This window comes from Taeniopygia guttata, chromosome Z (assembly GCF_048771995.1).
Source record: "Taeniopygia guttata chromosome Z, bTaeGut7.mat, whole genome shotgun sequence".
Classification (NCBI taxonomy): domain Eukaryota; kingdom Metazoa; phylum Chordata; class Aves; order Passeriformes; family Estrildidae; genus Taeniopygia; species Taeniopygia guttata.
The window spans coordinates 59,815,774-59,828,631 of NC_133063.1; the positions used below are offsets into that span (position 1 = coordinate 59,815,774).

The 12,858-nt window shown below is 41.0% G+C and overlaps 1 protein-coding gene across 2 annotated transcripts in view; it reads left to right on the top strand.

The window, feature by feature from the left end:
- Nucleotides 1–1,502: 1,502 nt before the first annotated feature.
- GOLM1 (golgi membrane protein 1) overlaps nt 1,503–12,858 on the top strand; it is a 35,882-nt gene continuing 24,526 nt past the window's right edge. Inside the window, exons 1-3 of one of the 2 annotated variants that reach the window (XM_002190379.6) lie at nt 1,503–1,633; nt 6,803–6,976; nt 9,491–9,670. In XM_002190379.6, the coding sequence (XP_002190415.3) occupies nt 6,848–6,976; nt 9,491–9,670 (309 nt within the window). In that variant the 5' untranslated portion in view covers nt 1,503–1,633; nt 6,803–6,847. Of the gene's footprint in view, nt 1,634–1,815; nt 1,838–6,802; nt 6,977–9,490; nt 9,671–12,858 lie in introns of those variants that run through there. The other variant, XM_072922771.1, reaches the window with a different exon arrangement.

The window sequence follows — 12,858 nt, forward strand, 5'->3', positions numbered from 1 at the left end:
GTTCAAGGTAATCTATTTTTTTCACAAACTTTTGAGGGTTGCCCCTTCTCTTTCAGATATAAATTACTCAGGAGATACACCTCCAGAAGACTTCTGCAAATTGCTTTACTTTTAGACTTTTCAGGCACAGTAGTACATTGTTTCTAGTACTGGTCCCAAGAGATCATGCTAAGATCCTTGATTTTTCTGCAGGGCAACATATGTACATGTGCCCTTGTGTTTTTGTTAGTTCTTTGTTCAAATACATGGCTATTTATTTTTTAAGATCTAATAATACCTTTTTTATTAATATTGCAGATCCCACTTGGAAATCAATTCCCTAACTAATGGGATGTGATACATTGTGAACTTTTAAGAAAATTTTCTGGTTCTGGTCTAGAAAAATCTATTGTATGAGTTGTTTTGAAAAATAAATATATAATAACAAATCTATGTTCTCTCCCATGAAGAGATTAAAGTGCAGGTGTTACACTGATCAACTTTTAAACAGTGTTCAAAGATGGGAAGAAAACCTTGTATTTGGCATTATGTTTTGACATGTAGAAGGTTGCTTTTGTTAAGTTTATGGTCTTTGTTCAGGTAGAAATTTACATATCTATATCTATATCTATCTATCTATATGTATGTATATATATGCAAATAAATTATTTTGCTTTTTTCAGCACCTACAATTGCTACTCCACTAGTTTTTCCATACTGTTTTGATTCTGTTTTTTCAACTTCCACTTGCAAAAACTAAAATGAAGAAATGACATGCAGGCTGGGTTGAAAAAGTTGAGGCTCTTCAGCCTGCAAAAGAGAAGATTGTGTAGATGTCATAGCAGCCTTCCAGAATCTGAAGGAGGGCTACAGGGAAGCTGGAGAGGGTCTCTTCACTAGAAACTGCATTGATGTGACAAAGAAGAATGGCTTCAAACTGAAAGAGGGGAAATTTAGAAAGGAAATCCTTACAAATCATGAAATTATGAAAAAAAATACTCACTGCAAGAGTGCTGAGGCACTGGAACAGGCTGCCCAAAGAAGTTGTGGATGAACCCCTGTCAGTGTTCAAGGCAGGTTTGGAACATGGCTTCATGCAACCTGGCCTAATGGAAGATGTCTAGATCATCTTTAAGGCCACTTCCAAACAAAACAATTCTATGATTCTATCTAGACTGTGGAAACTCCAGCTGAGTTAATGACAACCATGGAATAATCAGGTTGGCTAACTTCTTTTAAAATGAAGAAAATACCGGCATCATCCATTTGGCTGTCAAAAATAGGTATTGAAAGAGCCTTCCTGAGTTTTCTGTCGCTCCGTCTCTGATTTCGGACACTCAGCTTAGCCTGCGTGCCGCTTTCCAGAAAATGAAGCGCCTGTGGTCAAGACAGGAAATCTGTGAGCGGGCAGAAGCGCTGGCGAAGGAAGGGCTCTGCCGGAGCCACTCGAGCGCAGGGGCACAGGCCGGTACACACACAGCGCAGGGCCGCCGGCGGGCAGCGATGGGCTGGGTGGGGCGGGGTGGGATCTTCTTGCGCCCGCCCTGCCCGCCTCCTGCCACCGCTGTTCTTGCCGCGGGCCAAGGGGGCCAAGGGAGGCGACGCGGCGTCCCTCGCCCTTCTGCTCGGGGGCTGCAGCCGGCGGCACGCTGAGGTGAGGCCGCCGGGCGGGGCGCGACGGTCGCCAGGCCGCGACCCTGCCGGCTGTGCCCCGCCGGGCCGGGCCGGGCTGGGCTGGGCTCGGCCGGCGGCGGTGGGGGACGAGCGGCAGCCCCGGCCCGGGGCGTGCGGGCGGCAGCCGGCCGTGAGGCCGTGGGGCGGCGAGGAGCGGCGAGGGGCGGCAGCCGGCCGCAGCGCGGTGAGGGGCGGCGAGGGGCGGCAGCCGGCCGCGGCGCGGTGAGGGGCGGCCCCGCGGGCTCCGTGCCGCGGGCACTTCCCGCTCGCTGCCGGCAGCGCTCGCAGAGGTACCGCGGCTTAGCTGGCGTGCTTGCCGGACGCTGACAGCGTTTTCTTCTTTCTTTAGTTAGCCTTCCCTCTTAAGGGTCTTGAGCCGGAAACATTTGAATAATCGCAGCGGAGGTAGAAGTAATAATATTAGAAATCAGTGCAGGTGTGAGATACCTCCTCCCGGCTACCTTTCCCGGGGAGGGCCGGACGAGGTGGCCTTCCGTGGTCTGTCGCGGCCGGGGCGGCACCTGAGGTTGTTGAGCCTCCTCCTCCCTCCCGAGCTAGCCCTGGCAGCCTGCTCCCTGCTGCTGCTCCCCGCGGCAGGGCTGCGGGGGCCTTACCGCTGCTCAGGGGTCTGACTGACGGCTTTTGAAAAGTTCCTGCCTCCAGAGGCCTTCCCGCCTCTGCCTGGAAAAGTGTTACCCCCACCTCTTCAGAAATTTTGGTTCCTATGTTGGGTGCACAGTGGGCATTGTGTTTATCACCTGCACGGGGAAAGTTTGCCTTATTTTACTCATTGATTCCCCTGTCAGCATGAAGATAGAAAGAGTTGATCAGGCTTTTAGAAAATCTTGTTCTTGAATTGACTTTTTTTGAATGGCCTTCCATCTTACATCTTAAGAGCACTTTGCTTTTAGAGAACTTTTTATATAATTGAAATTTTTTTTCACTCCTCGTGGAAGGTCTGCATGTTTTGCAGTCAAACCATATGTGTAGTTCAGTAGTGGTAGGGAAATGGTAGCAATTTACTGAGTTTTTCATCACATATCTAAACATATTGTACTCTTTCGTAATCTTCATTTATGATAAGTGGGTGCCCTATTAATTGTGAACTTAAGCTAGTTCATGTTGTATGGGAAAAATACCAGCAACAAAATATATGCATAAAAATAAGCAAGTAGTTTGACTAACTCTTGAGGTAGTTCAGGTGTATAAGCTTGCTTGTTTAATTTTGTTTTCATACACATTATTTTCAGTGGTAATACTATTATCTGAAAGTACACCTAGGCAACATGTCCAGGTATTCTAGAACATTTTATCAAGTTATTTTTAGTTAGCCAGCTTCTGTCAGAATTCTGTTGGAATAGATAACTATTTTAAACCTTTAGCTTCTGTTTTGCCCCATACCTGTCTCGGGATTCTCTTTAATCAGATAAAGGGCATTAAGGGTATTTCGTTATTAGCTTCTTGTAAAGTAGTCATTTGAAAGATGAGAGACTTCTTGAGCTGAAATACGATTAGTGAACAAGTTGTAACAGTGACCGTATCCTTGGACAGATAGTGCATTTTCAGGATTTTCATAGTTTTCTGATCTGTTACTTCTATTTTAAAATGCGTTAGAAAAGGAAGACCTGACACCTGAATTGACTGTCAAATGGTTATTCCTGAGCAGGATAAGAGTGGAGTTGCTGAATGTGTTGTGGTAAAAATGCCCTTCCCTTCCTGTAAAAAGTGTAGCTTGATAATTTTGGTGAATAGTGACTCTGTGACATTCATCCAAAGTATAGAAATTTGAGTAGCAGCTGTTGCTGAATGTTTCAGAGTGTTTTTTTCTTTTATTTTTTTCCTGCAGTTTGTAGATCCCTGTGAAAGGCATGTAGGAAGTTTGTGGTCAGCAAGCTTGAGTTCAGTGCACAAACTTTAAATCTCCAATGGAAAAATGTTTGTTTGACTTTTTTTGACTTGCAAATTTGAAAGGAAAAACCACCCTCAGACCGTGTTGCTGCAGAGGATGATATGAAATCTGTATGCTCTGTTTTGAGACAGTGTACAGTTCCTTGAGCCCTGTGTACAGTCTGTGCAGGCAGAAAGCATAAAAGTTGCTGGTGGCTATAGCTGGTTCTCACCATGGGGCTGTGAATAGTGGTACTTGTAAGTAAGATCCTGCTGTCAGTAAGAACCAGCTGGATTTATCTTTCAAAGATAATCACTACTGTGTATTAACCATTTATAAAATGAAAACTGAAAGGTTTTGACTCCTTTTTTTCTGCACTCCATTTCCACCCACCCAAAAAATCTTTATTTTTGGAAGACCAGGCACAGAAATGTTTGCTCTCTGATTCACTATTTTAAGAATTACTTATTTTTCCAATTTCATTTAATTATTTTTTAAAATAAAACTCAAGTTCTAGTACCTTTTGGCATTTGATTTAGTTTGATTTAGTTTTATCTGGGTATACCTAACTAACTTGTCAATGGAGGTAGTTTTGATTAACTTGCTTGGTTAATACAATATGCTTTAATTCAAGCAATCAGACATAGGAATTGAATTACAGTATCTGAAAAAAAACCCAGTGATTTCCTTCAGAAGCTCACTGGGAGGTTGGAAAAGAATTTGCAATAGGTGGGGAGAGCACCACTGTGGTAGGGTCTCCCTTGACGGAGGAGGTCTCCCCATTCTGGTCCAGTCTGGCTGGGATGGGATTGTGTGACCTCCGTGCTGTGCATTAGCCCTTAGGTCCTTGTTGAGGCTTTTTATTTTTCCTTTTTATGTCTCTTATCTCTGGTTTATGCAGAGGTTTTAGTAAGGCTTTGTACTTTCTCAGAGTTGCAAGCACTCAGACCTCCAAGGAGCTGTGCCTTCACTTTTCAGTGGCTGCTTCAGCTGTGGTCTGTCTTTAGATGCTGCTCTGGCTTATACTGGCTTTGTACCATGCAGTGGCTGGGTGATGGAGGAGGTGGCTGGTAGGCAGGTATGCTGGCAAGGGATAAGGGAACATTTTTCCTACACTGTCTGCTGTGTGTCTATTGAATTTTTCACCTTTTCTAGTTATTTCTGCTCTTACAGAAGTACACAGAGCTGAATCCTGTGAGCAGAGAGACTTGACTTTCTTTCTGGGAGTCTGAAATGCACCATTTTGTTTTGTCTTTACACCTAGTGTATTGGTCATGAGGTTTGGTTGGCAACGTTGTTGCTTATCTGTAGTGGAAGATTGCTGGATACCAGATATCCTACTTCAGCTGAGTACAGTAAAAAGAAAGAATTGCTTACTATGGGAGGTAAAAGTATGCTGTATGTTAATTTGCTTGAGTATCTCAGAGTCTAAAACATCTTCTCAATGAAGCACCACTAGGCTGGAAATACAGAAGGATGAAATCTTCTATTCAGAAGCCAGGAATTTTACGAATATGCTTATTTTAATGTCTGCCATGGAGATGGTTGAATTTCATCTTCAGTAAAATTACTTCTTACCCATAAAATCAGAAACTTATTTTCAATCTAACTCAAATAACTGTGCCAGACCAGATATTTCCTAGAAAACAGCACGTGCAAACAGATTTTCATGTAAATGTACTTATTGAGCTGATTTGCTTATCTCTCCTCCAAAATGCATGAGTATGCATATCCATGGCAGCAAGTTAAACAGTTTTTGTTTTTTAAACTAATGAGAGAGGTAATATCAATATTGCAACTCAGGTAAAGTTTTGGGTCTGCAGTACATGAATGGAAGATCCTTCTGTGTCTTTCATGCCTTTCCTCTTCCTTTTGCTTTTCCTTCTGTTCAGTATAAAAATATATTGCTAATTATATGAATGATTTAAGGGTAAACATCTATCTTGACTGCAGAGAGGGAATTTTGCAGAGAATGCATGTGGACACTTGAGGTATAGGTGAGCTGTTGAAGGACTTAAGTGCTGGACATACAGTAGAATTTGTATTTCTGGTACCTGCGAAGTGTTGGCATCACATTCTTCCCCTGTGTTTACAGTGTATGTTCACATGTAAGTCCTTTGAGTTGCTACCATTTATTAATTTTTAAAACATTGCCACCTGTGCATTGCAACAGTAGGGAAGAGGTTGCTTTGGTCAAAAGCATGTTCCTTGAGAGCTTGTAAAATACATTACTAGTAAAGGTACCCATTTGAGATTTAACTAGTGTCTTGTGATGCGTGTATATTTGCTGTCTACCTGGCCTTCTGTGCTTATTTTTGCTGTCTTTTGTCTGCAGGAGTGCAGAAAGAAAAAAAGTTAATCTCAGTTTACAAGGGAGCAATCTTCTACAAACTGCAGCCAAGATTCCCTGGAGTTTGAGGATTCATGAAGCTAGGTGCCATTAGGCTTATTAAGACCAGATTTCACCACATCATAAAATCAGTGTAGCCTATTTCAAAGAGAGTTGCAACTATCCTTTGCGCTGCCTATCTTTTAAGATGGTCTGTTTCACAGAAATAACACAAATCTCAATAACAACTGGTAGTATTCCTGGTACTGCTAATTCATTATTTATTTTTTTGTAGGAGAAGATAAAGCAGCTGAGGATCAAAATGGAGAACACCTAATGCAATGTAGCATTGAAATCAATTAAGTGTCTGCTCATGTTTGTATTAATTGTTATTTTTAGATTCTCCTTTAAATAATTTGGCTCAGTCTTATTTACATATTTATTTACAAGCCTGGGAACAAGAAGTTAGAATAGTGGTATCAGATGGAATAAGTTGAAACTGTCCAATTTTAGAAAGCAAAGTGTAAATTAGTCCTCAAACAGCAAGACTAAATTAATTTTCTTAGTAAATTCATTAAAAAGCAATCTATTCTCTAGCCCAGTGTTGTCTGTGTAGATTTTTGGGTAGATGTATGGTAAAAGGATGGCTGGTTTGGTTTATTGCAAATTTTCATTATATTGTTAGGAGAATTCAAGACATCCCCCTCAAGAGCATGAAGCTTTATGTACAAGCTAATAGTGTGCGATGACCTTTCCGTGTCTTTTCTTTCAGATGGAAATATCTGGACAGGTCAACACTAATAATTTACCTTCCTTGCGGGGTGTAAACCTGTCAGCTCACAGCTGTTGTATTACTGCAAAGAAAGTTTCATCATGTGTATAAAATAGCTGTAGTTGGGGATGCAGTATAATGTGCCCTTTTTAATTTGCAGGTTTCCATACTCGCTGTGGTTCTCCGGATTTGTTCTTTTCTTGAAATGATAGGACTAGGAAACAGCTGTCGTGGGATAAAGTCTCCACCACTCCTCATGGCTGCACTTACGGCATGCATAATTGTTTTGGGTTTCAATTACTGGGTTGCAAGTTCTCGCAGCATGGATCTGCAGGTAATGTTCCTTTTGCTCTGCATGTCACTTTGTACTTGTGCAATTAGTAAACATAGTTCACAAGAAGGATGATTCTTCCTCATGTGGCAAGTCAGGAATTTCAGCTTGTTGTCGGAACTTCCACAGATTTTACAGTCGTTACTTATCAGTAGTGGGGGAATAGGATGAATGCCTATTTGTACATGAGAGGAACCCAAAACTTGAACGCACCTGCATGTGTGACACTTGTTACTTCTGCTCTCACCAAGTGTTCAGGTATCTTGTGCTGTTTCATATTAAAGATGTGACAAATGCCATCTTCTGTTTTTTGTCTCCTCTCAACCTCCCAAATACCACCAACTTCCTTGCCATCATGGCAGTACTCAAAGCAGAAAAGGCCTTGGCTTTTGCAAGCCCTACTCAGCAATAACAAAATCATCTTTGTTACCAACCCTGTGTTCATCACAAATCCAAAACAGTGCTCCATATCAGTAACTGTGAAGAAAATTAATTCTATCCCAGTCAAAACTAGCAGACTAATATTCCTAGATTTGTCTTTGTACATGACCTATAACATTGTATGCATAAGATACAAAGAAATCTGGGTTGTTCAGAAACAAAATCTGAATTTGTGTTTCTTAGTGACCTTTCTGAAGAAGGACATGCAAATCACATGTTATAATTACCTTATCTGATGATAATGATATTTTTCTGATGATAATTATATTTTTGTGGCCGTTGAGCTTGGATTTTAATCCTTTCTGTACCATTTGTTCTAATGTAGGGTATGTGAGTCAAGTTTCTGGTTTGTGGCAATCTCTGCAGGACAGTTCTTTTTTTTTTTTACTCTTTTTTCTTTTTTTAAATTTTCTTTTGTTATTCTTTTAACAAACTGACCTAAAAACTAACATGTTGATTAAACGTGGCTCATGAGAGCTCCTTCCCAGTTTATCTAGTGAATTTGCATGCTCTTCGTAACTGAGCCAAATTTTCGTACTGAGTGGACAGCTGGAGGAGTGGAATTCCTGTTTTCCCCCAGAACAGGCACTGTTCACACAGGGCACTTTTGTCTGGCTGTGCAGTAAAGCATATGTCTTATGACCTCTGAGACCCTGGTCATCCCTTGCTTTCCCTTCAGTCAGTGGCTTTAGCATGGTGGCTACCAGTGTGTAGTAACTGTCAGTACTGCTGAAGTGTTGCTGCACAGCCATGAAGCAGCTGATAGTGAGAAAAATATGCCACCATCCCAGTTTTTCTTGGTCTCAGTAACCTAGAGACACAAGGTCCTATGCCATCTTATACATTTCTCCTAAAGTTAGCCAGAAAATTACTTCACTTTGGCATGGTCACACACTCTGAATGGATTAAAAGCATAGCTGAACATGGATGGAGCTTCTAAAGCGCTCTGTAGACCCATTTGTTTGTTGGCAAGACTTTGCAGCTGTTATAACTGAAATGGAAGGAGTGTTTTTCCTTGCTATTCCAGCTAAACTGCAAGTAATTTTCCTGGTTTTTTTTCCCTCTGGCTCCTCTGCCTTTTCTTTCTTTCTGTGGTAGAGAGGCAGGGTAGGTGGGACATGGCATGCTACCTACTGTGGTGTAAGAAGATTGGGTACATTTTCTTGGAGTCTTGGAAAATGCACAGTTTTTATTATATCTAATTTTTAGTCCAGCTGGAATCACCAGATCTTTTTTCATGTGGGTAGATTCTATTGATATCCCCAGCCCCCTGCATGTTTTTGTATTCCTAGTTGCTGCTGAAGAACAATTTTAATCCAAAATGTTTAGAAACAATGTCCTGCAAAACTAAATTGGTACTTACAAAAATGAAGTGGGGATGGAGGAGAAAAGAATGTGGAGGAGAAAAGAATGTGGAAGCATCAGGCTTGATTCCTTAGCTTATGTCTCTGTCTATGTATGTACAGGATGATGGTGTTGAATTTTCTTCTGACTGTAGCTGCTCTTTGAACAGTCAAGAGGAATGATGATTTTCTGTTTATGAATGAATTTTTCTCATGTATGTCTTTGTATAATAGCCATATGTGAATTGTTCATGTAAAAGTTGGGCAGTGTTGTCCTCCCTCTGTCTTTTCTAGCTCTTCCAGGAAGAGGATTGATTTGAGAGCTGAATTTTCACACTGAGTTAGTTTGGGGTCAACACTGAGAAGCATAGAGCCATCAGAATGGTTGGGCTAAATTGAAAAAATTGTTTGTCCTTGTATTTCAGAAAGATGGTAGTCTCTAATCTTTTTTATGTTCATGTTTTGGGGTTCTTTTTAAGCTCGAGTACTGAGCTTTCCATTTTTCTCATCTTTAACAGAAATTTTACAGTCTCTTCTGCACACTCCGGTTAATTTACGTAAAACTAGAGAGGTGTGTGTATGTAGGTATGACTAGTATCCCTGGCTGATACAGGACTTTCATGATATCCGCATTGTTAGCGCTGTAAAATTTACTATTCCTTGAATATACTGGGCAAGAGTCTGGCAAGGGGGAAGCATCTCTGCTTGGTTTGGCTAATCTGCTCTTTCTCAGGGTCGAGTCATGGATCTGGAAGTCAAAGTCCGCAGGGCAGCAGCAGAGAGGGGTGCTGTGGAGCAAAAAAAGAATGAATTCCAAGGGGAGCTAGAGAAGCAGCAACAGCAGATTGACAAAATCCAGTCCTTGCACAACTTCCAGATGGAAAATGCCAACAGAGTACATCAGGAAGAGAAGGTAGGGCTTTTCTGAGCTGTGGTTTTCTGTGAGACTACGGTTTACAAAGACACACTCTGCATTGGGAAGTGATAATCACATGTTGCAGCTTACAGTCAATGCTGGTGTGGCAAGACATTTTATATTGTGTAATATTGAGTAAATGGACCTTGAATGGACATTTTAGCACTTGTTTTATAATTTTGAAATACTAGAAGCTGCAAGTTGCAAGTTTATTCAGAACTTCTGAATAAAAACTGTTATCCTCTCTATAAATCATTACTGTACTTGGATTGTACCTTCACTTTTTTCCTGTATACTAATGTTTTAATAATTAAGAAAAAGAAGAAGATGCACCAAGAGTGATATTTGTAAGCATAAGTGGTTGACGTTTATTTCTAAATGCATTACAAATTTTATGGCATCTTGGGTTTCTGCCTCCAAAATTCAATGGTATTGGGAAGATACGAGAATCTGAGACTTCCATGGCAGTGCTCCTGACAGTTCAACTTCACCAGGGGGATGGTATTCCTTTGTGAAGAATGTGAACAAAGCTACTTAAAATAGCAGTGTGTATGATTTCTGCTGTGTAATATTTTGCAAAATGGTTTGCTGTGTATTTTTCTTGTGTTGCTGATACTGCTTTGATTACAGTTGTTAGTAATATCACTTTTCTCCCTATAGCAGAAGCATTTAGTTGAGACTATTCAAATGCTTCTCCCATAGTCTCTTTACTGAAGTTTATAAATCAGCGTTCCAGGACTATTACATTCAACAGTGTGAACAGTCACATCTTGTGATGGTAATATGTACTCTTCAGGTAGCAGGTTCACTGTGCGGGAATGGTTTGCTCCTCAAAATGTGTTGCCTGAGAAAAATATCACCAGATTAATCTTTGAAGAACTTAGAGGAGCAAGAATTGAGTAAAAATGGAAGGTAGTATGTGCACATCAGTGTCATATATCATTAGTTTATTTTGAAATAATCTTTACCCCTGGTCTTCAGGGAAATAGTAAATCAATTCTTTTTACCTCTTTTGAGACAAACATGTATCCTTGATAATTTCTCTCTTTTCTTTGTGTTCATTCTTTGCATATACTTTAAAAAATATGAGGTATGGTTTGTCTTGTTTATTTTTCTAGTGTGTGCATTTTTTAAAAAGATATCTCAGAATATTCTGATAGGATTCAAGTGAGTAATCAATCTTGTCACTTCTGCCTTCTGTTATTGGATGTTGCTACTGAATGCTGTTGCATTTTCTTGCTTTTTGCTTCAGTCCTACAGGGAGTGAAAATACATACATGAGCAGAAAAAATAAAATTCAAAGGTAAGAAAAGGGCAAATGTAATGGAGTATTATGCTTCCTTTCTATAAATAAATATTGCCAGAGTTACTACAAGGCAGTGAAAGGGCTGGCCAGAGAGTTTTCAGCACAGGCTAGCAAGAGGGGCAGATGTTGAGAGATGGTGACAGGACCTCATCCAGGAGTTTGAAGGAAGTTTAATGAATTAAATATTGCTTCTTCCAAGCATGATGTGCCATCTTTTTGATTCAAATTTCTGGCATTAATTGAGTGGTAGGTGGCAGCACACAATGTACTTTCCTTGTGGTGTTTTGAGTTCTAGTGGACATATAGGAACTGTTCATAAAATGTGGCATCCATGCCCAGAGAAGTAGTGGTAAGTATTTTACAGAACTAGAACTGTTGGACATGGGGTGGAGTATGGTGTCTGGGGAAGAGTCAGTGTGGCTTCTGGAAAAGAAAGTTGTTCTTCTGAAGTATCTTGGAATTTCTCCTGAAAGAGTTGGAGATAAAGATGAGGGAGACAAGTGAACACATTCAATACTCCTGGAGTTGAAGCGGCTTGTAGAGATATTATACAGCCATGTCGTAAGAGTGGTATTTTAAGGGTGAATGACAAGGCAAAAGTTACCAAGCAGCTTAGAAATACACTGGGTTAATTGTTGTACTGTGGGAGGATCACCAGTGGAGTTTTGAAGTGCTGCAAAAGATACAGAGAAGAGAGGAAAGGTCACCAAAGCTGTGCAGTAGTTTCTTTACAGGAATCCAGAGTGTGGTTTACAGGCTGGACAAGAGTCAGCAGAGGAGGGCCATCACAGTTTTCTCCAGGATTCCAAATGGTACAGAAAATGTTTGTGGCTGGGAGAGGGAAGGTGGGGTTGTCCTGCATTCACTGATGTACTTCAAATGACATCATCAAGTTGTAGTTCAGACTGAGCAGAAGGTAGTGCTCTTCAGGCAATAGGTGGTGAAGCTTCAAGTGCATGGCATCCATAATACACAGTTACAGTGGCTCTATGTAGGTTAAGGAGCAACTGGATGACCTTGGGCAAACACCTAAGCCACTACCTAGGTGTTTTTCTGTTTCCATGAGTACCTCAGACAGAAGAAGCAGCTGCGTGGAAAATACTGTGCTTTATGACTGCCTTCGAATTCATTTGGCATTTCAGTGTTAGAGGTGAGATGCTGGGAAAGGTGGCTTTTGAGGCCAATGAATTTGAAATTCCTGCCTCCTTAATGCTCTTTCCTCTGTCACCCTAAAATAGAGTTGTTCAGTTTGTTTCAAAGCTTGCTTTGAAATCATGGGAAGTGATACCCTAGGGAAGTGGTGCATTGGACTAATTTCCTGAATTCTGCATTCTGTGGCTGAAGAAGAGCATGTGTCTCACTCAGGAGCCTGAAGTTGTAGGGTGAGCATGTATGTGCCTGTGCATCATTTTGCATCAAATTCAAAATTTGCTTTTCTTGTGACACACAAGCAAATACCCTGCAGAGATGCTGTTTGTTTTCCAGCTCTACTTTAAGAGTAGGGAGAGCTGTTTTGCTGGAAAGCCGTGTATTTGTCAAAAGAAGACATCAGCCAAGTTGGTATGGATTCATCCACTATAATTCAGGAATACCTCTGATGTGGTGGCAGGGAAGAGAAGGAAAGCTTAATTCTCTCACTAATGACATTTATTGGAAGAAGCTGTCTGGGATCAGAGGTTATTTTACAGAGGGATGTGGAATATAAGGTATATCCATGTATAAATGTGTTTTGTATGTTCACGTCTTGTGTATACAAGTTATGAAGGTATATACAGGATATATACGTATATCCTTGTTTTTGGCTCCATGGATTGCAGTGGAATCTGGGATTCCTGGGATGGAGGCAAGTAATGAATTCACTCTTTCTGATTGTGGGGAG